This window comes from Paroedura picta, chromosome 6 (assembly GCF_049243985.1).
Source record: "Paroedura picta isolate Pp20150507F chromosome 6, Ppicta_v3.0, whole genome shotgun sequence".
Classification (NCBI taxonomy): domain Eukaryota; kingdom Metazoa; phylum Chordata; class Lepidosauria; order Squamata; family Gekkonidae; genus Paroedura; species Paroedura picta.
In genome coordinates, this window is record NC_135374.1 from 109,162,625 (window position 1) to 109,188,580 (window position 25,956).

Consider the following 25,956-nt stretch of genomic DNA (forward strand, 5'->3'; position numbering starts at 1 on the left):
CCTCTGGGTGACCTTGGGCCAGTCACAGTTCTCTGACAGGTCTCTCAGCCTCGCCTACCTCACAAAGTGTCTGTTGTGGGGAGAAGAAGGTGATTGTAAGCCGCCTTGAGACTCCTTCAGGTAGAAAAAGTGAGGTAAAAAAAACAGCTTCTTCTCTTACTTCTATGTCGCCAGTGGAAGGTTGAGGATGAGGCTGGTTGGCTTTTCTAAAACCAAATTGTGAGTTTGTGACCGAGGCTGGCAATGCCAGCTTGGCTCATGGTCTGTCCTTCAGTCACAAACAGGGAGCTTGTTATTTGTCAGTCAGTTTGGCTGTTTGCAAGCAGTGCGAGCTTGAATCTGCGCTCCCCGACATGCAGCCAACTGGGTGACCTTGGGCTCACCACAGCACTGAGAAAACTGCTCTGACTGAGCAGCAATATCAGGGTTCTCTCAGCCTCACCCACCTCACAGGGTGTCTGTTTGGGGAGAGAAAAGGGAAGGCGAATGTAAGCCCCTTTGAGACTTCTTCAGTTAGAGAAAAGTGGCATATAAGAACCAACTCTTCTTCTTTTTCTTCTTCTTCTTCGTTGAGTTTACTTTTCACGTAACCAACCAGTAGAATACAATGTTGTGCAGCCAGCTGTGTTTAGTACATGTCAGGCAGCTCAGGGCGAGTCCTGCTTCCCCCCTCCCTCACAGACCTGTCATTCTTGCAGCCCAGTACTAAACAGTGAGCTACATCACAAAATCAGCCTGTGATCATGAAGGAATAGTGTATTTTCAGGGGAAAGTCCTCTCTAGTACCATTTGTTTAAAAAAATGCAAGTCCACCCTGACTGTTCCACCAAACTCTCCTGTTGCCGTTCATCTATTTAAATACAGTGGTGCACATTCTTGTAGAGGTGCAAACTTACATGTGTTTCGATAAAATTTACTTCGATGTTTGCATAGGACGTAGAGCCAACGTGGTCTTATAAATCTGTAAGAAAGGTTTTTTGTGTTTTTTTTTAAGAAATCTAATGAACAACAGTGTCAAGCGAACATGTCTTTTATTGAAGTCGGTGTAATGAACATTAGTTTGCACAGCCTTATGGGAGATGTAGCTACACACACATACAATTTAATTTCCTGATTCAGCCATCCATGATTTTGGCTAGAACATTCTCGTCCACATGAGAGCCAGTGCGGTTAAGAGCGGCAGCCTCTAATCTGGATAACCAGGTTTGATTCCCCACTCTTCCTCCACATGCAGCTCAAGGAGTGACCTGGGGCTAGACAAGTTCTCACAGAGCTCTCTTAGCCTCACCTACCTCACAGGATGTCTGCTGTGGGGAGAAGAATAGGTGATTGACAGTCACTTTGAGACTCCTTGGGGTAGTAAAAAGGAGGGTCCAAAACCCCAACTCTTCTGCTTTTCCCCAGTGCAAATGCAAAACCACTAAGTAACTCTCCAGTTCCACAAAGCAGCAATCCCCAACTCCTGGTCCAGGGACTGGTACCGGTCCGTGGATCAGTCGGTACCAGCCCACAGATCCTCCTCGTTCTCCTCCCTGGCTGCTGCCTCGGGAGCTGCCCTGCCACTCTGCCGTTGACTCGCCCACGGTGCTCTCCAGTGGCTGCCATGGCTGGGGCTCCTCCTCGGCATGGCACTGCACTGCTGCTGCTGGCAACACCCCCCAGTGGGTGGAGGAAAGTCAGGGACACCGGCAGGAAAGCAAGCAGAGCAGGGGCTCAGGTGGCAGTGACATCCCTCGGCAAAAAACTACTCCCCCGGGCCTCAGTAAAATTGTCAAGTGTTGACCGGTCCCCAGTGATAAAAAGGTTCACTGCATGAACAGAATTCCACCACTGCAGCTGAGAACAGCTGCTTAAGTTGAGTGAACTGTAAGTAGCTTTTAAGGTACCAGGATCACACCTGGCATTAGACAAACCCAAACACCAACACCAAGGGGCTTTTTGCACGCCTTCAAAATAACACAATGGTTGCCAATTGAAAACGCTACTGATTTGCTGTTTTGCACAACGTCGTCGACAATCTGCCACACACCTGAAACCAATCTGCAAAAAGCGCTTCCTTGTAGCGCTTTCAGGGAAATCCCCAAAAGTGGATTCACCCTCCGGAAAGCGATACAGTCCTGCAACCAATCTGCAACACTAGCGAAAAAGACCTGTGCGTTAACATTGTTGCGGTTTCTACAAAGTCCCTCCCCCTGGCTCTCTTCTCTGATCTTCCGGCGAAGCGATCGCCATTTTTTTTTCTCCGAGCGAGCGGGGATAAACGCACCAGTGAGCCTCTTTCTGTTTAGAGGCTTCCCTGGCTTCAGTCCCTCCCCTTTAGTCACTAAGCACAAACCACAGAAAAGCACGTTTGCTGAAGTATTTTCCCTTTATTTTTTACACATTTTTTACACATTTTACACATTTTTAAACATTCATTCAGCCGAAAATCGGGCCCGTGAGAGGGGGGGGGGTTTCACTCGGAGGAAGCGTGGCAACGATCAAACGATCAAACGACAGCTCAAACACACCAGGCAGCTGGATGGGTCTCTCCGTTGCAACGAATCTACACAGATTCGTTGCTATGGGTCTGTTTTTTTTTTTTAAAAAAACCTTTCTTAAAGGGAAAGGGGCTGTTTGGGAGCATGCTAACGGCTGCCCATTGGCTGCTTGACGGCCAGGGGCGGGACGAGCTTGACAATAGCGCTTCCTTTCTAGCGATTTCTGCCGAGACCGGAAGCCTGTGGGAAACGCTACAAAACGCAACTGGATTCCACTACAAAGGCAGGTATGCATAACGACGAATTCCATTACTTTAAATGGCGATTTTTCATTCAGTGACCAATTTGCAACAAAGATCCCGGTGCGTAAAGCCCCCAAGAGTGGCAAGAGAAAAAAAATTACAGCTGCAAAATAGACATGAGCATTCAAAGAGCTCATTCAAAGGACGCAAAAAATGCAGTTCCATTAGCTTTTATACCCCCTACAAAACATAGCAAGAACTCAAACTACTCACATGCCTTACTTACCAGACAACTCTGTCATGCTGGGTCATCTCTACAGATACAGGCTGCTTTTAACTTTTGTTTCCTTGCTATATAGACACTGAAATTTTCCACTCTAGCTGTTTTGACTAACAGAACAGATCGGATGTTCGCCTCGTGGGTGACCATGGCTCTTGAACGCAATGTGTTAACCTACAGATGATGGACCCGGCAAAGCTTACGGACTTGATGTGCCTAACATGCTGCAAACAGGTGCAAACTTCTAATCTGGTGAGCCAGGTTTGATTCCTCACTCCTCTCCCACATGCAGCCAGCTGGGTGATCTTGGGCTCACCACAGCACTGATAGAACTGTTCTGACTGAGCAGGAATATCAGGGCTCTCTCAGCTTCCCCTCCCTCACAGGGTGTCTGTTGTGGGGAGAGGAAAGGGAAGGCAAAAGTAAGCCACTTTCAGACTCCTTCGAGCAGAGAAATGCAGGATATAAGAACCAAATCTTCTTCTTCAGTAATATCAAGGCTCTCTCAACGTCGCCTCCCTCACAGGTTGTCTGCTGTGGGTAGAGGAAAGGGAAGGCGACTGTAAGCCTCTTTGAGCCTCCTCTGGATAGCTTTAGTCCTTTTTTTCGTTATCCACCCCAGATGTTTTGGGGTGCGTCGTTCCGACATAATTACTATTAAGGAATGTGCGCTTTGCATATTTCCCCATCGAAACAGCGAGGGAATCACTTAACAATAGCGCCTCAAAGTTTTCAATTTGCATTTTCATTACACCTGGGGAAAAAGCGGCTCTGTGCGAGCGCATTGACTTTCAGCCGACAAAAATAAACTCAAGGAGCATTAATGTTTGGGCGAGGAGCCAACATTTCATCATTTCATTTCACCGAGACTCTGATGGGCTATAACTCAGATTTAATGATCTGATTCATTGGCATGATAAAATCCCCGCTTTTGGATAGGTTTTCTCTTTGTAAAAGGGAAATGTGTTTGCTGCTGCTTAAGTAGCCTCAGCTGTCGGCCAGCCTTTAGCAGATTACAGTCATCCAGGTAAATGTCTGTGTCACCTGCGAGAAAGGCACACGCCTGGTGGCTGAGCATTGGATGTCTAGCAAGCCCAAGAACCGAGACAGCGTCGGACTTACTGGTTGATCAGAGGGCACCAGAGCATGATCTCTCTGCTATTGAATATATACCCTCTAATACAGGGGTGGCCAAATCGTGGCTCCCCAGATGTTCATGGACTACAATTGCCATGAGCCCCTGCATTTTAGTTTTGGGTTTTGTGGGCAGGGACTTAACAAACCTGGCGTCTCAAGAAGTACCGTGTGATGCCCCCTTTTGTCCATCTCCCCAGAAAGGAATAATTTTGACCATTTCTACTTTCTTTCAAAATCAGATTTATTCCAAACACATTGCTGCTTTGATCTTGGAAATATAATTGCGGCATATGTTGGCCTAGTTTAAGAATCAAAGGACATATTAAGGGGCCCATAAAATTTGAAAATGCTGTGGCGTTAAGGCTAATTTCCTTAATATTATGGATGACATTGTTATGGGAAGGTGGATTTCTTTCCCAAACATTCACTTTTTTAGATTTAGCCTTGCTTTTACTCTCTTTTTTCTTTTTAAAATAAGAATTTCTCTTTCATTTCTCTTTAATAAGAAATCAATATATTCTTTTGTAACTTCAGTTCTTGCTGTTTCTCATGAGTCAGCCCTTATCACAGGAGGACTCCTCAGGGGGCAAGGAATCTGGCTCTATCAGTTTCGGTCCAACAGTTTGAAAAAATCTCTGGAGAAACATTACACAGAAGGTTCATCTCCTAATAACAAACCCCCTACCTTAAGGTGACCAGATTGTCCCACTTTTGGAGGGACATCTGGGGGCACCTGGCAAATTGTACTTATGTTGAAATTAATATATATATATATATATATATATATATATATATATATATATATATATATATATATATATATATATATATATATATATATATATATATATATATATATATATATATATATATATATATATATATATATATATATATACACATCTTTAAACCGCCCATGGCGCCACGGGCGCCACGGACTAAATAATTCGGTAAGGGGTGTGGAGGTGGGATTAGTCCGTGATGAGGAAGGGTCCGAATTGGACCCTTTCTCACGACAGACAATCGGAGGGACCAATCGGCAGGCGTGAAACGCCTGCCAATTGGTCCCTATGATTCCCAGCCCCAGCAACTGCGAGCCGCGCACAGCGCGGCTCGCAGTTTCTCCCAGCCTGACGCGGCGAGAGGCGCAAAGCGCCTCTCGCTGCGTCAGGCCGCCGCGCGGCTGCCGGGGGTTCCCTGCCTGGCGGCCAGACGCGGCGAGAGGCGCACCCACGCCGAAAGAAGCTCGCCGACGACGACGGAGCCGCCGACCAGCCCGCCGACCAGCCCCCCTTCCCGCATCCCCGCCAATTCCACCCTTAAAACAACCGTCCACACACTCACCCACCTGCACGCCGCCTGCTAACCCCCCACCCTCCCCGCACCCCGCCGCCACTTCCCACGCTTCGCGCACACACTCACCCGCGCCCACACCATCCGATCACCCTCCCACCCTCCCCAGACCCCTTCCCGTCCCGCTAACGCTTCCGACATTTCCAGCACCCCCCCAACCACACAATTACCCACCCTGCCGCCGACCGATCACCCCACCACACTACCCAGACCCCTTCCCACCCCGACACGAGGTCCAAACAACCAGCCACCACATAACTCCCAGCTCCTGTCCCCGGCCTTCCCCACCACCCCTTTCCTATGCCGATCCACCCTCGCCGCCACCACGCTCACCTTTCCTGGTCCTCCGCAGCCCGGCCCCTTCCTTCCCATTTCGCCGACGCTGGCCCCAGCCGCCCTGCTCTGCCCGCCTGCTCCATCGGCCCTAGAATGACCCTGGCATGTGCGGACTCACGTGCATGCCTGGTTGCACTTCCGCCCCCCAAGCATCCCGCCCCCACGCTTCTGCACGCATGCCCGGATACCCGAGCATGCGTCCTTCGCCTCCCGATGACTCGCCCCATCCCCCCAGCCCACCCTGCGCCGCTACCTCCATTTGAACAAACGCTCCGAAGCCCATTCTCACTACGCCCAACCTCTGCCCATTTTTATAAATGGGCTTTATTCCCTATTATATATATATATACACTAGTAATTAAGCTCGCTGTAGCTGCAATACAGCGGGCGCTAGCGGGGCAGCGCGCGGCCCCCAAGCAGGCAGGTCGGCGGCCAGGGAGCGACAGCGAGCCGCGCTGCACGTGGCTCGCAATGGCTGGCGTGGTGACAGCCTGAGGCGCCAGGCCGCTGGCAAGGCGGCTCACGGTAGCTCCCTTGCTGGCGGGCGGCCAATCGGAGGGCCCAATCGGCAGTTCCCGTCCAATTCCCATGAGCCCCTGCCAGAGTTCCATGGACTACAATTCTCATGAGCCCCTGCCAGCGTTTCATGGACATCTGGAGGGCCACAGTTTGACTACCCCTGTCCTATCAGTTCGACATTCAAGAACCCACATATAATGGGCCGGGAGATGGGACGGGAGATGTGGGAGGATATAGCCTACCATCTGCAGAGTGAAATTATGAACTTTTGCAGAGCCTTCCTTTCTTCGAATTTCTCTTTCATTAAAACTGAATCGACTAAAAACAGACTCTAAATTCCTAAAAACAGAAACAGATTTTTTTTGGGGGGGGGGATTTCAGGAAAAACAGGGGAGGGGGGAGAGGAATTAAGAAAATTTCTTTTACCAACACCGGTTGAAATCCATGGTTTTTATCTTCCAATATGATACACCAGGATTTCTGTGTGACTTCAGTCCCATTTACTTTACACATGGCTTCTTCCCTTGCATTCATATGCAAATATTGTGTGACACTTAATGTCTAATAGACCCTCTGAATCTCAGAACAGCGTCATCTGTTTTAAAGGAATAATAATTTTCTGCTTCTTGGATGTCACAAAGTTCAACTTTGTAATTTACGAATGTTCACATCAGATAGCCTGTTTGTAATAGGAAAATCTGCCTGCATCTTAGAAGCATAAATTCGAGAAGAATGTCAGTAGTCTTTTCCACCAAAAAATAAAAAGGCAATCCGGTGAAGTTCTAGGAATGAGATCAGCCTTGTTGTAGTGGTTAAGAGTGGTAACCTCTAATCTGAAGAACTGTGTTAGATTCTTCCATGCTTCCACATAGTTGTGTGACCTTAGGCCAATTACGGTTCTTTCAGAGCTCTCTCAGCCTCACCTACCTCACAGGGTGTCTGTTGCAGTTAGAGGAAGAGTAGGTGACTGTAAGTGTTTTGAGACACAAGGGAGATGCTGGGTGCCCTTAGGCCAGTCACAGTTCTCTCAGAGCTTTTTCAACCTCACCTACCTCACAGGGTGTCTGTTACAGGGAAAGGAAGGGTAGGTCATTGTAAGCCACTTTCAGACTCCTTCAGCTAGTAACAAGTGGGGTACAAAAGACCAGTTCTTCTTTTTCTTCCTCCCCTTCCCAGAAGCCAGACTTTGTCAGAGGTTGTCACATGGATTCTTCACGCAGTTGGCTCTTCACAGTCTCACAGCTGGGGGCTCACAATGGATTAAGAGTGCACACAGATGTCGGTTTTGTAGGGTTTTTCCCTTTCCCAGCACAGTCAGTAGATTTCATGGGGCGTTTTACTGACAAGAGAGACTCCATGTAGGTAGGTGATTTGCATTGATTTCAGATTTACAATATTGATCACCTATTTAAGGAGGATAGACTCTAGGCCTCATTTTTCCTGTCCTCTCTTCAGCAGGGAATTGACACAGTCAGGGCTGTCAGTCTCACCTGTCTGTTCAGCAGACAGACAGGTCTCCATATGGACCTTGACCTCCTGGATAATAATCTGTGTTCTGCACTGTGTAGCCAGCAAGTTTCTCTCAATCGTGCCCAAAGCGTCCTTCAGCACCTTCAACGTTCAGTTGTCGAATGCATGAGCTCTCACATACGGAAGCTTTTCGTTTAGAGCTGATTTATTTTGCAATGATATACGTACATGTATGTAGCCAGAGCATGAGCAAACAAACACGCAAAAAAAAATCCAGTGTGTCTAAAAGGCCAGAAAGCAAATGTCCAAATACAGCCCAGCCAATGGAAAAATCTTAAGTCAGGCATTCAATCTAATTCTGTCAATTAAGTAAGTCCAGTGATGCAAATTGGAATGATAAGCCAAGGAGAATCCTGAATAAAATAGGCTCACTGAAGGGTTGCAATTGATTGACAAGACTTTTGAGTGCTCCTGAAATGTTAGCAGAAGAGGGGGCAAATTTACTGTCGCCGCAACACGCCACTTGGATTTCTTTGCAAGAAAACTGGTAGACCTGTTTGCATAAATTTGAATTCACCTAACCTGAATGGTGGAGGAAAAAGACCACAGGGTCAAAGATCCGTGTGGCCATGATGTCTTCAGAATGGTTAAGCCTAGTTCCCCTGGCCCTTTGGATCGGTTTCCTCTTTTTAAAGCGACATGCTCATCCACTGCCGTTTTATGCGATCGTTCTTGAATGTCGAACTGCATGCTAAGTTATTCAGCTCCGAGTACTCCCTAGCTGCAGGGACAGTATTTTGATAGCGACGATGTAAATTCAGTGGCAGTAACCCACCCTTTTGTAAGCTTTTACTTCCGACCGCAGTCAGTAGGTTTCCTGGGTATTGCTCCTGACAGCAGTGACTCCGCGTAGCATTAAAGATGCTGGGAGGATCTGGTAAATTATGGCCCCAACGATAGTCACCGAATGTAATTCCTCTAAATGGGCTTACAGTGCGCCGAACAACATGGCAAGATAAATAAGTGGTTTGGAGGATGGCAGGTTTGGAAGTGGAACTCACCTGTGCGCACTTTCAGGGATAAATCAGACTGGTGTCAATAGAGTGTATTTCCAGCAATGAAGGATTGGTCTTCTATGGACAAGAAATACAGGCTGTAACTTCAAAGATCGGTGCTCAGCTATGGCTGGAAGGGAGGGGTGGGGAGGAGGGATGGTGTATTTCATTAGCCAAATAAAGTGCTTGTTGACAATCCGAAGACATAATTTGTGTGATAAATAAGGTTGCTTATTACTAAGCTTGGATAATTATAGCTATTTTTATGAAATTTTAATTACATTTTGTGGCAGCTGAGATATTGGTTTGGAAGATGGAGTTGCCCAAGGGGCATTTCAAAGATGGGGGGGGGGAGTTAAAAGGGAAACAGCTTATTTACTTACTTTGGTCTATTCAGTTACAAAAATAATAAATAAATGAGTTGATTCTTATATGCCGCTTTTCTTTACCTGAAGGAGTCTCAAAGCGGCTTACAGTTGCCTTCCCTTCCTCTCCCCACAACAGACACCCTGTGAGGGAAGTGAGGCTGAGAGAGCCTTGATATTCCTGCTTGGTCAAAACAGGTTTATCAGTGCTGAGACAAGCCCAGGGACACCCAGCTGGCTGCATGTGGAGGAGGAGTGGGGAATCAAACCCATCTCGACAGAGTTGGCGCTCCTAACCACTGCAGCAAGATGGCTCAAGGAAAAAAAGTTGGAGAACAGGCAAGATGCGGTCTACTTTTTCAGATGTTATTAGGTGAAATTGTTCGATAGTGTTGGAATTGCAGTCAGGAAGTAATTCAGTGAAGTCAAACCTGAAGGGCTGTTTTTAAGCTGTTTAAGCAACTGAAGTTAGCCTATGTGCTCACGAGTGTACCTAATGGTCACTCTGAGGTTGCAGAGGAGAAATCCTAGGCACATGGCTGGGATTTCCTCTTGTTTTAAGGTGGGCTCCTCCCCACTTTTTGTTCCTTCAGGAAGAGCAGGTCAGTGTATGTGCTTTGCTTAAGCAAGGAGCAGCAGCCATTAAGTTCTGCCATCTCCCATCTGCTGATAGGTGGCATGTAGTCTGCCTGTAGCCTAGCCACAAGAGGTTTGCAATGTGCTGCCTTTGTAGCTACTCTTTAAGCTTTTGTACTGTGCTCTAGTAAGGAGACTGAAGCTTATGAATATATTTCTTTAAATAGTCTTTCCAGTAAAGATTACTCTTTTAAACCTTAAAGTGCCGTAAATCTGGATCTCTGCCATAAGTAACTAATAACTGCATACTTTCAAAATGCTGTTTCTCTGCAGCCCTATTTCTCTGGAGGGACTGAGGACTGAGTCGTCCAAAAGTTCCAACAGATAGTCTTAGTAACTCGTTGTTATATGACTAAATAGCTGAATGCTGGAGTGTCTTGTTAGCCACCCCCACCCACCCTGTATAGCCCACCACTGGATTATGGAAATCATGTCATTTGATAGAAGGTAGCCAGGAGAAGTGTCATAACTTCTACCTTTCCCAGTGAAGGCTCAGGGAAATGACAGTTTTGATACCTGCAAATCCAGTTTACTGATGTTGGTCCATTTCCCTCGCACAAGACTTCCTCCCCAATGCAAGTTGCTAGCGGAACAGAACCACCACGAATCAGATTTCTGGGAGCGGCAGTCTATAAATCTAATAAATAAATAAATAATAAATAAAGAGTCTTTTGCGCTGGATGGAACCACCACAAGTAGTGGAATGGATCTATGGTATCCCTTCCAACGCCTGCAGTTTAAGCACTAGGAGGAGAGAGAGAGGAAAAAAATAGTCTGAAATTAGGCCCGTCCTACAGTCACCACCAGTTGCCCATTGGTTACCGGGCTCAATTTAAAGTATTGGCTATTACATACAAAGCTCTACATGGTCTTGGACTGTCATATCAGTGAGACTGTCTCTCTCCACATGCTCCACCATGAAATCTTGGTTCATCTGAACAGGGGCTTCTGCAGGTGCCAGCCTGCAAATGGGCTAAGTCAACAATTGGCTGTGCTGGGGCCTTCTCCATTGTGGCCCCAACCCTATGGAATGGCCTGTGTGCTGGAGGAGGTCATGAAGGCTCCCACTCAGAAGAATAAAGGACTACATATCATCACAATCCTGGCATTCCACAAACTGTGCAGAGTTGAATTAGTTTCTTTCCTACCCAGGCAATTTTGCATAATTTAATGTGGCATGCCTGCGGTTGTGTATGTGGACCTGCCGAGCTTGAAGCCCGAGGATTGTAATCCTGCAATTGTAATTGGTCAACGTGTGCCCAGTTCCCGTCTGCCAGATCCAATCAGCTTAAAGTAAACTTGACCAATGGCATGCGGTTTTTGGAATATCCTGTTGTCCCGGTCTATATATATACTGGGTGTTTTGTGGGGGGTGGGGTCAGTTCTGCTTTAGTTCTCTTGTACCTATGAGCTGGAGTCGATAAAGAGCTGAAATGAACTTTCCAGTGCCCGTGCTTCCTGAACCCACGGATTTAACATCTCCGCTAATGCTCCGCTTCAGTCCTGTTTTTAGATTTCTGCTTGATTCTACAACCCAGATCCTCTTTCATTGTGTATTACATGTCCCAACTTGTTCACTGTATTGTATTGACTCACTCTCTCTACGTCCGAGTGAGAAAAAAAAAACACTTTCAATAACACGATAAATTAGAGATAAATTAGACAGCCAGAAATGACTCCCAAAATATTGACAACTAGGGTAAATATTGCTTTGGGGCAAACAGTGCTAGGGGGCTTGTTTCCCATCTGCTCAACTTGTATTCCTGCAAAGGAGCAATTTATTGCAGGAGGCACCGTGGGAAGGAGGGATACAGAACCTATGAATAGAGCTTGCCACACTTGGGATGTTCTGCAAACATGACTTTGCAACTTGGGCTAATTTCACACACATCAGATAATGTGCTTTCATTGTGCATTTGCAGCTGGATTCTCTGGTGCAAAGCAGGAAAAACTGCTTTGCAAACAATTGCTAAAGTGCAATGAAAGTGTACTATCCATCCTATGGGAAAATAGCCTATTTAGACAGTTGGTCACTTACTCAGTCCTTCCCTCCTTCATTGCTGCCTTCTCCTCCACTTCCTCAAGTTCTGGTGAATTGTAATACCTGAATGTACCTGTATATTCCTGCTCAACAGTAAGCTCTTCATCTCAAACTCTTCTCTCTAAGCCTCTACCCATGTAAGCATGCCAGATGGTAATAGGGATTTCTTAGTGGTGACACCCCAGTTTAGGAATGCCTTTCATCTAGAGCAGTGGTTCTCAACCTTCTTGATGCCATGACCCTTTAATACAGTTCCTCCTGTTGTGGTGACCCCCAACCATAAAATTAGGCAAGTGTTATTTCACAGAAATTAAACCAAAATTGACCAATGGCGTGAAGATCCATTGTTCATGATTGTATATACATTTGTTTTCTTCCAGGGTTTCTCAGTTCAGCTCTGCCTCTTGTCCCACCATTCCGATCTCGTTCTTTTCTGCTGCTCCAGACAGACAAATGCTCTATCTTGATCTACCATGCAAGGCTGTTGTGTGGATAGCACCCCCTCCTGGCCAAGCCACTTGCCCTGCCGTGATCCCTGTGAAAGTTTCACTCAATCCCCAGGTTGAGACCCAATTCCATTCTGCACGACTTCAATGTTGTAAAAGGCTTGCAAATTGTAAACGCTACTAAATTGCAGTTCCGCATGATGTCACACACAATCTGCGACACTCCTGAAACAATCCACAAAAAGCGATTCGTTGTAGCGCTTAAAGGGAAATCCAGAAAAGTGGATTCACCCTCTAAAAAGCACTACACTCTTGCAAGCAATCTGCAACACTAGCAAAAAAGACCTGTGCGTTCCCATTGTTGCGTTCCAGCAAAGTCCCTCCCCCTGGCTCTCTCCTCCGAACTTGCGGTGAAGCGATCGCCATTTTTTTTTCTCGGAGCGAGCAGAAAGCAACGAACCGGCGAGCCTTCATTAACCCAGCGAGGCTTCTCCGGCTACAGTCCCTCCACAGAAGTGCTTTAAAGCTCCCCTAAGTCACCAAGCACAACACAACAAGTTTGCAAGTTCACTTTATTTTCGGCCGAAAATCGTGCCCGTGCAGGGGGGGGGGGTTCTTTTCACTCGGGGGAGCATGGCAATGAGGAATCACCAGCTCACATGCGAGCTAGATGGGTCTCAATGTTAGGAGGAATCAAGGCATATTCATTGCAATGTGTGTTTTTATTTATTTTTTTTAAACCTGTTCTTAAAGGGAAAGGTGCTTTTCGGGAGCATTATAACAGCCGCCCATTGGCTGTTCATTTGATTGACGGCCAGGGGCAGGACAAAGCACAGAAAAAATCGCTTCCTTTCCAGCGATTTTTGCGAGACCGGAAACCTGTGGGAAACAATTGAAACGCTACTGGATTCCACTACAAATGCAGGTATGCGTAACGCCAAGATTGCACTATTAAAAATAGAGTTTCCGCTTTCAGGAACCAATTGGCAACATTGGTCCTTGTGCGGAATGGGCCCCACTGTTCTAGAGGCTTTCCTGACACCCGATTTGCTGCTTTGTTGTCATTTCTGCTCTTAAATACTATAAGGGTTTTTTTCTTTATTGGCTGTTGAATTTCTTTGCTGTTGGTTATATTAAACTGAATTAAAATTGTTGCTTCTTATGCTTGAGGATATAAATTTTTGAAATAAAAGTCCAGTGAGAAACTGTTTAAAACTGAAAGATTCTCACCTCAACACCTGGCTATGGAAAGCTTTGATAACTTCTCTGTATAGAAGAGGAGGAGATGACTAGGAGCAAGGAGAAGCAGTGCATGGTGGGTCAAGAAAGACAAGATAAGTAGCTTGAACCCTCATTTGGAGGAGAAGAAGAGCTGGTTCTTATGTGCCACTTTTCTCTACCAGAAGGAGTCTTAAAGCAGCTTACAGTCGCCTTCTCTTTACTCTCCCCACAACAGTCACCCTGTGAGGTGGGTGAGGCTGAGAGAGCCCTGATATCACTGCTCTGTCAAAACAGCTCTATCAGTGCTGTGGTGAGCCCAAGGTCACCCAGCTGGTTACATGTGGGAAAGTGCAGAATCAAACCTAGATAACCAAATTAGAAATCCACTACACCAAACTGGCCAACTTCATGTCTCCAAGTACTGCTCCTGCGGGGTTGGTGGACTCATGAGAACAGCTATAGAGTACAATTTGTACATCTGTTGTGGGATAGGAATACCGTAAGTGAAGAGCTCTGTACCTCCATTAGCAGATTATCCCTTTGGTCCCAACCCAGTTCATTTGATCATTTTAAACAACCACATCAGCTTGCTGCTGACGCCATAGTGGAGCTCACTACCACTCAAGGTCCAGGGAAGAGTAAGAACAAAGACCCAATTGATAATGGCAGGTGATGTCTCTTTCACGCATGCAGGCCCTCCCGCCCCTTTGCAGGGAGCTGTCAGTAATGAAACACTCCTGGGGGCAGCCACCTTCATCACGTAGGCCAGGTGACGGATGCCTGTAATTTACAGATAAGTCAACGCCTTCAGCAGTACATAGCCTGTGTAGGAAACCACTTCGTTATTTTAGCCGTTGGTCCAGAAAAAGATCCCTCTCGCTTCTTGTTACAAAAGCCGCTGGGATTTGCGGGGAAGGGGTTGTAAGAAGGTCCTGCAAATCAATAAAAAGGCTTCCTTCAGGAAGGAGATTAAGTGTGCGGGTGAAGGAGGGAGCCTGAAATGCAAGGAGCCTGCTTTCGCTAGATAGAAGAAGATTGACATTGAACGGATGTGACAGTTCCGCATGTTTAGCCACTGCAGATTTCCCCCCCTGTCTCAGTGATTTATTTCCTGTTGTAAATTACCAGGGATGGTAACTTTAAAAAGAGAGAGAGAGAGAGACCCAGTGACCAGCTTTCTGCACTTCCGTTTCATCGGATGATCGCAGTGGATTTGGGACAAGAGACCGCTCTTCCCACCATCACTGATTTGCTGGCCTTGCAATTTGGGATTCCAGTGCAATACCTACAATGACATCTTTGCTTCTCAATAGGCTTCTAGTGCCCAGACCTGGATGGCCCAGGCTAGCCCAATCAGATTTCAGAATCTAAACAGGGTCAGTGTGGTTGGTAGTTAGATGGAAGCCCATCAGGGAACTGCAGGGCTGAATCTGCACGGAGCTTTTATTCCAATCTCAGGTCGATTCAGTCCCTACTGTCTACACTGAATGTGATTTCCATTTTGTTTTTTGGGCTATTTAAATTTTTCATTTGCAACAAGCAGGATTGATCCGGAGTGGCCCTATCTTTTCCTGCGATATCCTGGAGAGGATGTAAACCTTGATACATGAAAAATCAACATGAGTCAGCATGCAGCTTTCTGCTTTCCCTAAAATAACATTCTGCCTCTGTCCTCCAATGCTGTAGAAAAGCCATGATTGGCCAGTACGTCAGTTCAAAGGCTTCCTCATTCCCAGGTTGCGAGTCCAGCTTGGTATAGTGGTTAGGAGTGTGGACTTCTAATCTGGCAAGCTGGGTTTGATTCCACACTCCCCCACATGCAACCAGCTGGATGACCTTGGACTCGCCATGGCACTGATAGAGCCGTTCTGACTGAGCAGTGATATCAGGGCTCTCTCAGCCTCACCTCCCTCACAGGGTGTCTGTTGTGGGGAGAGGAAAGAGAAGGCAACTATAAGCCGCTTTGAGACTCCTTCAGGTAGAGAAAACCGGCATACAAGAACCAAATCTTCTTCTTCTTGTTCTTGTTCTTCTAACTTCTCTCAGCAGAGATTTTCCTTTGGGATTTATTCCCCCTCCACTGCTGTCTCCAATCCCCCCCCTTCAAGAAAAGAGACTCCTGCTGCCCTTGGCTCCCCCCCTTCTGAGCTTCCCTAATCATGTGCAGAACACTTTTCTGTTTCAATGGGGGGGGGAGGATAGAGGAAGACCCAAGTTCAAATCCATCTGAATTCAGCAGGAATAAACAACGTAATAAACTAAGTGCAGAATCAGCCCAGGTTTGCTTGGCAGAGACAGGCCATGACTCTGCATCTCTTGCCTTGAAAACCTGACAGCAGGAATGTCAAACATAAACTCCTTATCTGACCCGCAAATAAAATCCAGTCCCACCTCAATGTACCCTAACTTGTAGGTATCATTTTCTTCTAAGACCAAATTTCCCCCTACCCAACATTTAGCTAACTTGCGTTTTTCTGATGCTACAGAAACTTAGTAGGCGTTTCAAAAGCGTGTCTAATAAAAGATTTTTAAGAAGTTTAAGCAATTTATTTAATTAGCCCTATAAGTATTAATCTTAGGGGGGCTTCTGTGAATGGTGAAATCTTAGAAATTGCTTGCAGCATTGGTATCTCATTAAATTTTGACTAATAAAATGACATCCAAAGGAAGTTGTAAACCTTTGTGAGAATGTGAAGGCATATTTGTCGTACTCCATAAATGGCAAACTGGTAGGGAAATTGCAGATATGATAGGTAGTAACTGAATTGGCACGATTCACACACCCTGTGTTGTGTATATTGTGTATATTGGCCTGTAACTCAGCATGGTGCGCTGAGAGTCAGATTCCTTACCCGCACAAATGCTATTATTAGTAAATGTTGTAGGTAGACATTTTTCAACCTTTGTGGTCTTTTTTTAAAAACCCAGCGTTAGTTTGATGTAGCATGGTATTATTGTTTTTTTCTTTGTTGCAATCCATTATGGCCTAGAGGCTTCAAAAAAAAAACTGGCAATACTTCTGCTATTTACATCTCGGTATGTTGCAGATAGACTAGCAATACACTTCAAGGGCTGAAAAACCCAATTTCTGTAACAGTGCCTAATGATTTGGAAGTGAGGGCAAATGAAAAATAGACTGGGAATGAAAGAGACACATTTTCGACGTAAAGACATGCATTGCCTTTCTGTTAGACGAATATTTAAGACTGCAAAAGAGTGTTAGCAAGCTTAAATCTGACGGCATGGAAGGCGGGTGGCCAGTCGCTGTGGCAGAAAAGAAATTGGGGCATCTACCCCTTCCTGCCCCTTCTCATCAACCCAGCTTGCCTCCAGCTAGTCTAATCAGATTATTTGCCTCTGTGCTTTGCAGGGCATGTGCAGAAACAGAAGAACCGTCAGCCGCTAGAAACAATGGAAAAGAGAAACGCTGACCTGGGCGGCTACAAGAGAGCGAGCTTGGAGTAGTGATTAGGAGTGCTGACTTCTAATCTGGTGAGCCAGATTTGATTCTGCACTCCCCCACATGGAATCAGCTGGGTGACCTTGGGCTCACCATGGCACTGATAAAGCTGTTCAGACCGAGCAGTAATATCAGGGTTCTCTCAGCCTCACCCGCCTTACAGGGTGTCTGTTGTGGGGAGAGGAAAGGGAAGGCAATTGTAAGCCGCTTTGAGACTCCTTCAGGTAGAGAAAAGTGTCATGTAACAACCAACTCTTCTTCTTCCTCTTCCTCTTCTTCTAGTTCAATAAATTCTTCTTTATTAGAAGACAATAAGAGCAAGAGCAAGGTCCGGATTATCTCACGTTTTCAGCTATTTTCCTCAGTAGCCCCCAACACTTATTTCTAATCAAGAAATGTACATCTTACAACATCTTTTTCCATGATATTCTGCAACACTTTCAGGTATCCATATGACTGTAGGTTTTAATGGTAATGGAGGACCCCGTGTAGCAACCGTCTACTTGTTTTGTGTTGCATCATCTTGTGTGCAGGTGGTTGCAGAATCTCCTGGGAAAATATATTGTAAGATGTAAGTTCATTGGTTAGAAATAAGTGTTGGGAGCTACAGTTTGGTGTAGTGGTTAGGAGTGCGGACTTCTAATCTGGCATGCCGGGTTCGATTCTGCGCTCCCCCACATGCATCCAGCTGGGTGACCTTGGGCTAGTCACAGCACTGATAAAACTGTTCTGACCGAGCAGTGATATCAGGGCTCTCTCAGCCTCACCCACCCCACAGGGTGTCTGTTGTGGGGAGAGGAATGTGAAGGCGACTGTAAGCCGCTTTGAGCCTCCTTCGGGTAGGGAAAAGCGGCATATAAGAACCAACTCTTCTTCTTCTTCTTCTACTGAGAAAGTCAGCTTTTTTGTTCTCCAGGGCTACCAGGTCATGGTTCAGACTGCACCAGACCTGGAGAAACACATCCTGTCCTTCTAACAGCGGCTTAATGGGATGCTTAGTTACCATGCTGTGCCAGGAAAAGCTTCAAGTGCCCATTACCACACACAAAGCCTCTATAAAAGGAGCAGGATATTTTTCTCCAGTCACTTCAGAAACCCTAGTGACAACCAGTCCATGTGATTTTATCGCACATTAAATTTGCCTTCTCAGTGGGTGAAGTGGGTCAGGCTGCAGAATAGTTGAAACCCAGTGATCTCGGGGAAGGGAAGTGGGAATGGTTCCTCATCTTGTTTGGTGTAGTGGTTAAGATTGCGGACTTCTAATCTGGCATGCCGGATTCGATTCTGCACTCCCCCACATGCAGCCAGCTGGGTGACCTTTGGATCGCCACAGCACTGATAAAACTGTTCTGACCAAGCAGGAATATCAGGGCTCTCTCAGCCTCACCTCCCTCACAGGGTGTCTGTTGTGGGGAGAGGAAAGAGAAGGCAACTGTAAGCTGCTTTGAGACTTCTTCTTCTTCTTCTTCTTCTTCTTCTTCTTCTTCTTCTTCTTCTTCTTCTTCTTCTTCTTCTTCTTCTTCTTGACTTTGCGTTCCATCTGAGAGGGTTTTTTTCAAATGTAGTTTCAGATGCTTTGGGGAAATGTCTGAATAGAAGGTATGTGAATTGGATAGCCAGTGTGGTGTACTAGTTTAGCCTGTGTGTATTAGAGAATCTGCCTGCATCTTAGAAGCATGAATTTGAGAGGAATAGCGGTAGTCTTGTTCACCAAAAAGACAGGTACAACATGCTTGGAGTGGTGGTTGGAGAACTGGGTTTGATTCCCCACTCCTCCACATGCAGCTAGCTGGATGACATTGGGCCAGTCACAGTTCTCTCAGAGCTCTCTCAGTCTCACATATCTCAGGGTGCCTGGTGTGGGGAGGGGAGGGGAAGGGAATTGTAAGACATTTTGAGACACATGAGGCCTACTGGGACCATTTCTGCATGAGGAATTTGTCCCTGCCCGGCCTCTCATTGTTCGCGGGTTTTAATGCTGCTTTCATATGATGTCTGCAGCAACTCATTGCTCTCCAGTGGGTGGCGCAAGTTTTCGTTCTCTTTGTCACATGAAGAGGGGAAGTGGTAGAATCCGCTTCCCCTTTCTTAACAGGGGCAAGCCTGTCTGGAAGGAGAAATGCACGACAGTCTCTGCAGTGTTTTGTCAGCACATGCACCCACTCTCCCCTTTCCATTTACAGATGTAATTTTTTTTTTAAAAAGAAAGATGCCGTCCGCATTGCTACAGGACCGCAAAGCAACAGGCCATCAGTTCAAATAAAATGTACAGTCATGTTATCTTCAGTGTGCACAGTAACATTGAGATTGGGCAGCAACCCAATCTAAAACACGCCTGTTTGTGTTTTCTGGCAGTGGGATATGAACGGGGAAAGGAGGGCGTGTGATGAAGCAGCCCTCTCCCTATAAGCTTAGCATCCATGCTCTTTATTATAAACCTTTTTCGTGAACACACAATCATCAGGGCCCAATTACCATGGTCAACCTATGAGAAATCTACCCGAACATAAAGAGAGACCATTATACAAAAAATCTTGAAAAGAGAACTAAGGAAATGTTTTATTGTTGTGGTGTGATCCCGTAGCTACACGGAAGTGTAATTTCTTTTAAAGACCTGTTTTACTGTTGTGAAGTGTCCTCGTAGAAACGAGGAAGTGTATTTTAAATAATAATAATAATTAATAATAATTAATAATAATAATAATAATTATTATTATTCCAGGACTCAGGTGGGACAGAAGTTTGAATCCCCAAAAACTGCTGTGAAGGGATTGGTGTTTTGCGTTGATTGACAAACCAAGGAGCGGGGACCTGCAGGTTGTCCACACTTCTGGCTTCTCCTCCACCTCATTGGGAAGGGAAAAGCCATGATGAGCCAGTGGGATAATGTGAAAGGGATCTCCCGGACAGGAAGCTTGCAATCGCGCGGTTTACTATCATGTTTGCAAGCAGGAGGCAGCATGCGTTGCCTGCCTCTGGGCAGCAATGGTCTGGGTGACTTTGGGTCTATCACAGCTCCCACAGAGCTCTCTCAGCCCTACCTACCTCACAGGGAGAGGAAGGGAAGTTGATTGGAAACCATTTTGTGTCAGTAGCCATTCTCTCAGAACTCTCTCAAACCCACCTACCTCACAGGATTAGAAGGAAAGGCAATTGTAATCTGCTTTGAGTCTCCTTCGAGTATAAAAAATCTAAAGCAGTGTATAAAAAATTGAAAGCAGTGGTCCGCAACCTTTTTTAGGCTGCGGACCAGTGGGAGGGGAGGGCAATCTGGCTGCCGTGCATGCATGGCAACCCATGCGCAAACGTGCATGTGCGGCAGGGACGCATGTGCGCGTTTGTGCCATGCGCGGTCGCAAACGTGCATGTGTGGCAATTTCGCCATACGCTGCCGCAAACACGTATGTGCTGACCTGCCGAGCATGCACGTTTGCGCCCCCTCCCCCCTCCCCCCCTCCCGTAAAAAGAAGCTTGCCTGGCCGCAAGCTAATCAGTCGCTTCTCACTGCGGGGGCGGGGCGGGGAGGGGGAGCCGCGGCCCGGTGGTTGGGGACCACTGCTCTAAAGTAGCATAATTTTAAGTTCTATTTTATGATCTATTTTAAATTGCATTATATCAAATGACCATATTCTTTTGGTCTTTTATGTATTAACTTCATACAACTTGTTCTGAACGACTGTAATAAAGTTTGAACTATTGAAAAGCGGTCTATAAAAGCCAACATTTCTTCTTCTTACCATAAGCAACAAATCCTTTGAGCAGTTTCCTTCGGTTGGAAACATCTTAGTTGGGGGATGCACAGCCAAATGTTCAGCACATCTACTCGGTAATAGGTCCTGTTGAGTTTAAGAAAGCACCCCTAGAACTGCAGCCTAGATAAGAGTTTGGATGAACTTTGCACACGGCAAAATTACTTTGCTCATCACGCCACACGTGCACAGGCCTGCACAAACATCCATCACCCTTCCGACAGAAAGGAACACGTGCCGGTCAACCTTTTCTGCACGAGAGAGAAAGGTCCTACGAAATCTTAGTGAAAACAGACAAAATTGCAACCTTTTAGATGGTTACTTAGCTTTCCCCGTGCTTGTCATATAAAGAAAATGTCACCCCATCTATCATACTGCCATCCCTACCTTGCTAGAGGACACGCTGAGTAAACCCATCATGAGCACAAAAAAGAGGGAGTCCGTCTTTAGCAGAATTACTTTAACGGGGCCCGAATGGCAGGGTTGCTTTTCCTTTTGCTGGGAAATGCAGTCGGAGCACGTTGCTCCTGGGCAGGAGAAGGTCAGATCGCATGTGGCTATCTGTAGCATTTCAATTTCCTTCGTTCTGTTTCAATTTAAATCGCCTGCTTAATTCGAACCTCCTCATTATTTTAGGTTTGATTGTGTTCAGTGTTGCCTCTGGTAGGGTATTTTGCTGATAACAAGGACATATTTCAGGTGAATTTAGAGGAGAAGCCGTACAGTAAATCATTAGTTACATGATTATAGACCAAAGCCGAATTAACTAGATCTCAGAGAGGGGTGTTTTTATTTTAACAATAACCATTTCTTCCCCCTCAGACCTTTCTCCAGAGTAAGATTTATTGTCAAGATAGTAGGACAGGCACTTTGTGAGACTAGAATTTCAACTACAAATGAGGTGTACACAAAAAGCATCTTCAAGAATGGGGTTGGAAAAGCCTTCTATTTTATCTATCAAAATATTTTTCCCTGTGTCATGCGGACCTCTCTGGCTCCATTCGGACTAAAAACTCTGGGGCAAATTGGGATCAGGTCAAGCAATGAGTATCCGGTAATACAGTGATCAAGGCATGATCAGGAAGATTACCCTGCTACCTTGTGGCTACATTTTAGAAAGAAACCCATGGCTAAAGATGGCACCCTTCGCAACTTTAATCATTTGTTAGCGATTTGAGCCAAGGCTGAAGCTTGGTATGTTTGAGCTTTGGTGATCTCGTTAGGCACAGATCTGTAGATGATCTATGGAATTAGCAGGTTGCATGAAACATCTAGGCTGGCTAGATGTGGAATATATACTAGAAGCCTGGCCTTTTGCCAACTGAATAGTCGACCCTGGCTTGTATTTGGATGGAAGACCACTAAGGATTTGGGTGGGAGTTCCTCCGAGGAGCAGGCAACGGCCAACCACCTCTGAACATCTCTTGCTTGGCTTCTGGACAATCCTTGGATCATCTGGCTCTTCTGCATACATGCACTGCAATTAATTATTAATTATGTTCTGCCTTTTCAGAACTAAACGTCAGCCTCCCTCCCACTCCTAGTTCAGACCTTCACCTCTGACTCTGACACTTGGTGCTACAGCTGAGCTCATGCTATGACTCCCCCATCCTGGTTTGTCCGCCTGTATTGGGAAACACTGGACAGTATCAGTGCTTCTTGCTCAGATGTTGGGTGAAGGGTTGCATTTTACTTGCCCGGGATATATGGCATGATGATGACACCTCTAGCCCCTTTGGGACTGTGTACACCATATTGCAATAGATAAGTGATGAATCTGTTGACTGGGAGACTGGTCTTTCCTATATTCTTTGGTTAGATTTTCTCTCTTTCTCCATTAGTATGGAAGACAAGAAATTGCTTTATACAGGCCTGTCAAGCTCTAGAAGAGGAAGTTTTTTTTATACCCGACTTTGCACTGCTCGGAGGGGTCACATGCAAAGAACCTTATTCTCCCCATTTCTCTTCCTGAGGTGGTTCATACTGAGCCAGCTTTGCCTGAAATCTCTTGTTCTCTTCCAGTACCACTTTGTACTTCTTTTTCACCTTGGCCACCTCCAGCTGCAGTGCCTCCACTGTGGGGTTCTCCGGCGCACCAGCCGCCCCTAAGTAGTGCTTCAGAAAGGCTGATTCTGTGAAGCCTCAAGTGGGTGGCAGGTTACAGTACATGAGCGATCAGGATGTGAGTGTCCTACATAGTGCAGGGGGTTGGACTAGATGACCCATGAGGTCCCTTCCAACTCTATGATTCTATTATTCTATGATTCTAAGTTGAGGGCACAGTTGGGTTTCTTGGGCTCTTCATACAGGGCAACGAAGACTTTGGTGAGTGTGTCCATCACCCCAGACTTTTCCAAGTAGTGCCGGAACTGCTCCCGCTTGGAGTTGTCAGCCTTGCTGTTCACCATCCGCGCTTCCCTAATGGCAGCCTCAACTACACCTGTGCCGGCTTCCGGAGGAGTCTCAAAGTGACTTACAATCCCCTTCCTTTCCTCTTCCCACAACATACACCCTGTGAGGTAGGGGAGGCTGAGAGAGCCCCAATGTTATGGCTCTGTGAGAACAGAACTATCAAGGCTGTGATGAACCCAAAGTCACCCATCTGGCTGCATGTGGAGAAGCATGGAATCAAACCTGGCTGGCCAGATTAGAGTCTGCCGTTCTTAACTACTACACCACGCTGTCAGCCTTTCTTGACCCTTTTTACCATTGAGAAACCCCTGGAACATTCTTCAGGCTTCAAGAAACCCCAGAAGTGGCCCAATGGTGCAGGATATGGTTGGGAAGCATAGCTGTGTACATGCCCCCCTTGCCACTCCCTCAAGGCTCGTCATTGGCTGAGGTTGGGTGTTGAAGTGATCATATATGGTCAATATCACCCAATAAACGTTTAACAAACTTATATAGATATATATAATTGAGAGAGAGAGAGATTCTAGTGTTCAGCTAAAGGCCCTTACAACATACAAAAAGACAATAAAAGCAGGTCACTACATAACAGCACCAAAAAATTAATTCACAGGACTACCAAGAGAACCTAGGGTTTCACGAAACTGGTATTGAGAAGGCCTGCTCTGTGTTGTCTACTCTGGCTGGCAGCAGCTCTTGAGGGTCTTAGCGGATCTCCACGATCTTTCACATCAGTACCACCTGGTCTTAGAGATAGGGATCCTGAGGATTAAACCTAGGGCCTTTAACACACAAAGCATCACTGAAACAGTGCCTCCCATATTCCTTTGTCTTTCGTTTGTTCATCAGTTCACAGCAGACGATGACAACCAAAATTAGTTTTCCTCCAAGTGTCTGTCTTTCTAGACAAAGAAATGACAAGGCACGAATACATTCTTCTGGATATAGCGGTGTGACATAATGTCTCCTGCATTTCAAGATATCTTCTTTATCGATTCTATCTTCATCATCTCTCCAAGAAAGGAGACAGCTCGGGAGATGCAGTTATTGTTTTGTGGGGCCCAAAGTATAACTGTGCAATCCTAAACAGAGTAACATTCTTCTAAGCCTGTTGTTTTCAGTGGGTATAGAAGGGTGTCACTCTGTTTAGGGCTGCACTGCCAATCACACAAAATTGATACGCTGGTATCCAAGGCTTTTTGATGGGAGCATTATTTTCAGTTGAGAGCTGAAGTATGGAGCGCCCAAACCTATCTCCAGCTATGGACTCACTCTTAAGAAAGCCAAGCGAAGGCAAGGGCAAAGGGCTTCGTAACTCTTTCTGCCCCAGTGTGAATGGTGACCCCTGGTGTGGCAGAGCATTTCTTGTTCCTTGATGCCACTTAACTTGTGCCTTGGCTTTTGCGTAAAGTGGTAAGGCAGCAGACAGGCAGTCTGAAAGCTCTGCCCATGAGACTGGGAGTTCAATCCCAGCAGCCAGCTCAAGGTTGACTCAGCCTTCCATCCTTCCGAGGTCGGTAAAATGAGTACCCAGCTTGCTGGGGGGTAAACGGTAATGACTGGGGAAGGCACTGGCAAACCACCCCTGTATTGAGTATGCCAAGAAAATGCTGGAGGGCGTCACCCCAAGGGTCAGACATGACTCGGTGCTTGCACAGGGGATGCCTTTACCTTTTTAAGCTGATAAAGTGTATAATGATAGGAGGGTATGGTTTAACCTTCATGGCTATTCAGATTCCAGAGGGATTAAGCCACGTTAATAGCTGAAGTCAAAATAATATGAAAAGTCCTGTGGAATCATAAAGGATAACATACTCTAGGTGGTTGAAACTTGTGTGAGCCAGAGCCTGTTTCAGTGGACAACCAGAAACAGACTATTTAAAGCAGGGATTCCCAAATACGGATCTGTGGACCCCCAAGAATCTGCAGAAGCTCTGGAGAAGGTCCACAACCTTTCTCCTCCTGCCTAAAAGGACTTGGCCACAAGCTAGAGAACTGGCCACTTCCATTGGTCCCCTTCCCCCCTCCCAAGCATGAATGAGTTCTCATGGTTTCTGCTCCTGGAAGGGGGAGAAGCCTGCAAGCCTACTGCCTCTTCCCCCCTCAGCCCTCCTTGAGTCTGCTTGTTAACACAGGTAGTGATGTCACTTCTGGTGACATGTCACTTCCATGGGGCATGGCACAGAGGTGTAGCCAGCTGTCATCACTTCCAGGGTTCCTTGAAACCTGAAACATTATTTTAGGGGCTCCTCCACAGACAAAAGTTTGAAAATGGTTGATCTAGACTGCCATACAGACACTTACTTCGTTGCACTTGATACAGTAATTATTTAACAACTGGCTTGGACTTCATTGAGTACTTCAGTCATAAGCAAATACTGAAAAGAAAATATCTACTCTTCTAATATCAAGGAAGTTCAAGGGCATTCAAAAGTAAATTCCGTTATGCACCCTTGGGTAAATAAGAATGCTATTTAAGTATGTGTACATTGATAGAGGCAGCCGGGGTAACATAATGTTATACTATAAAATGATCCCCTCCGAATATTTGCCATTTAAACGTATGTAGCAGTAAATAAATTATTATTGCTATTTCCAAGCCGTTATTATTCCTCCCTGGGATTCTGCTGATGAATGAATTCATTTAGCTCTGCAGAAACCACTTACATTTTAGTTTACTTTGGAAAGAAGGGCAAGAACATAGTCAATGCCATCTAAACATCAGTCATACATACAAAAACAGCTGCCTAGATGTGC

At 46.0% G+C, this 25,956-nt stretch overlaps 2 protein-coding genes across 3 annotated transcripts in view; one reads left to right on the forward strand and one right to left on the reverse strand.

The window, feature by feature from the left end:
* Nucleotides 1-25,956, forward strand: part of GPC6 (glypican 6) — a 947,632-nt gene that overhangs the window by 603,640 nt on the left and 318,036 nt on the right. The window lies entirely within an intron of this gene.
* LOC143840405 (c-Myc-binding protein-like) lies at nucleotides 22,738-23,198 on the reverse strand. The gene is made up of 2 exons (XM_077343887.1): nucleotides 23,072-23,198; nucleotides 22,738-22,916 (listed from the first exon to the last, which is right to left on the reverse strand). The coding sequence occupies exons 1-2, from the start codon at nucleotides 23,196-23,198 to the stop codon at nucleotides 22,738-22,740; spliced, it is 306 nt and encodes a 101-aa protein (XP_077200002.1).

Coding starts and splice junctions, on each gene's coding strand:
- LOC143840405 (XM_077343887.1), bottom strand. CDS start 23,198: ATGGTGAACAGCAAGGCTGACAACTCCAAGCGGGAGCAGTTCCGGCAC. Junction 22,917..23,071: donor AGAGCCCAAGAAACCCAACT/GTGCCCTCAACT, acceptor TCACAGAATCAG/CCTTTCTGAAGCACTACTTA.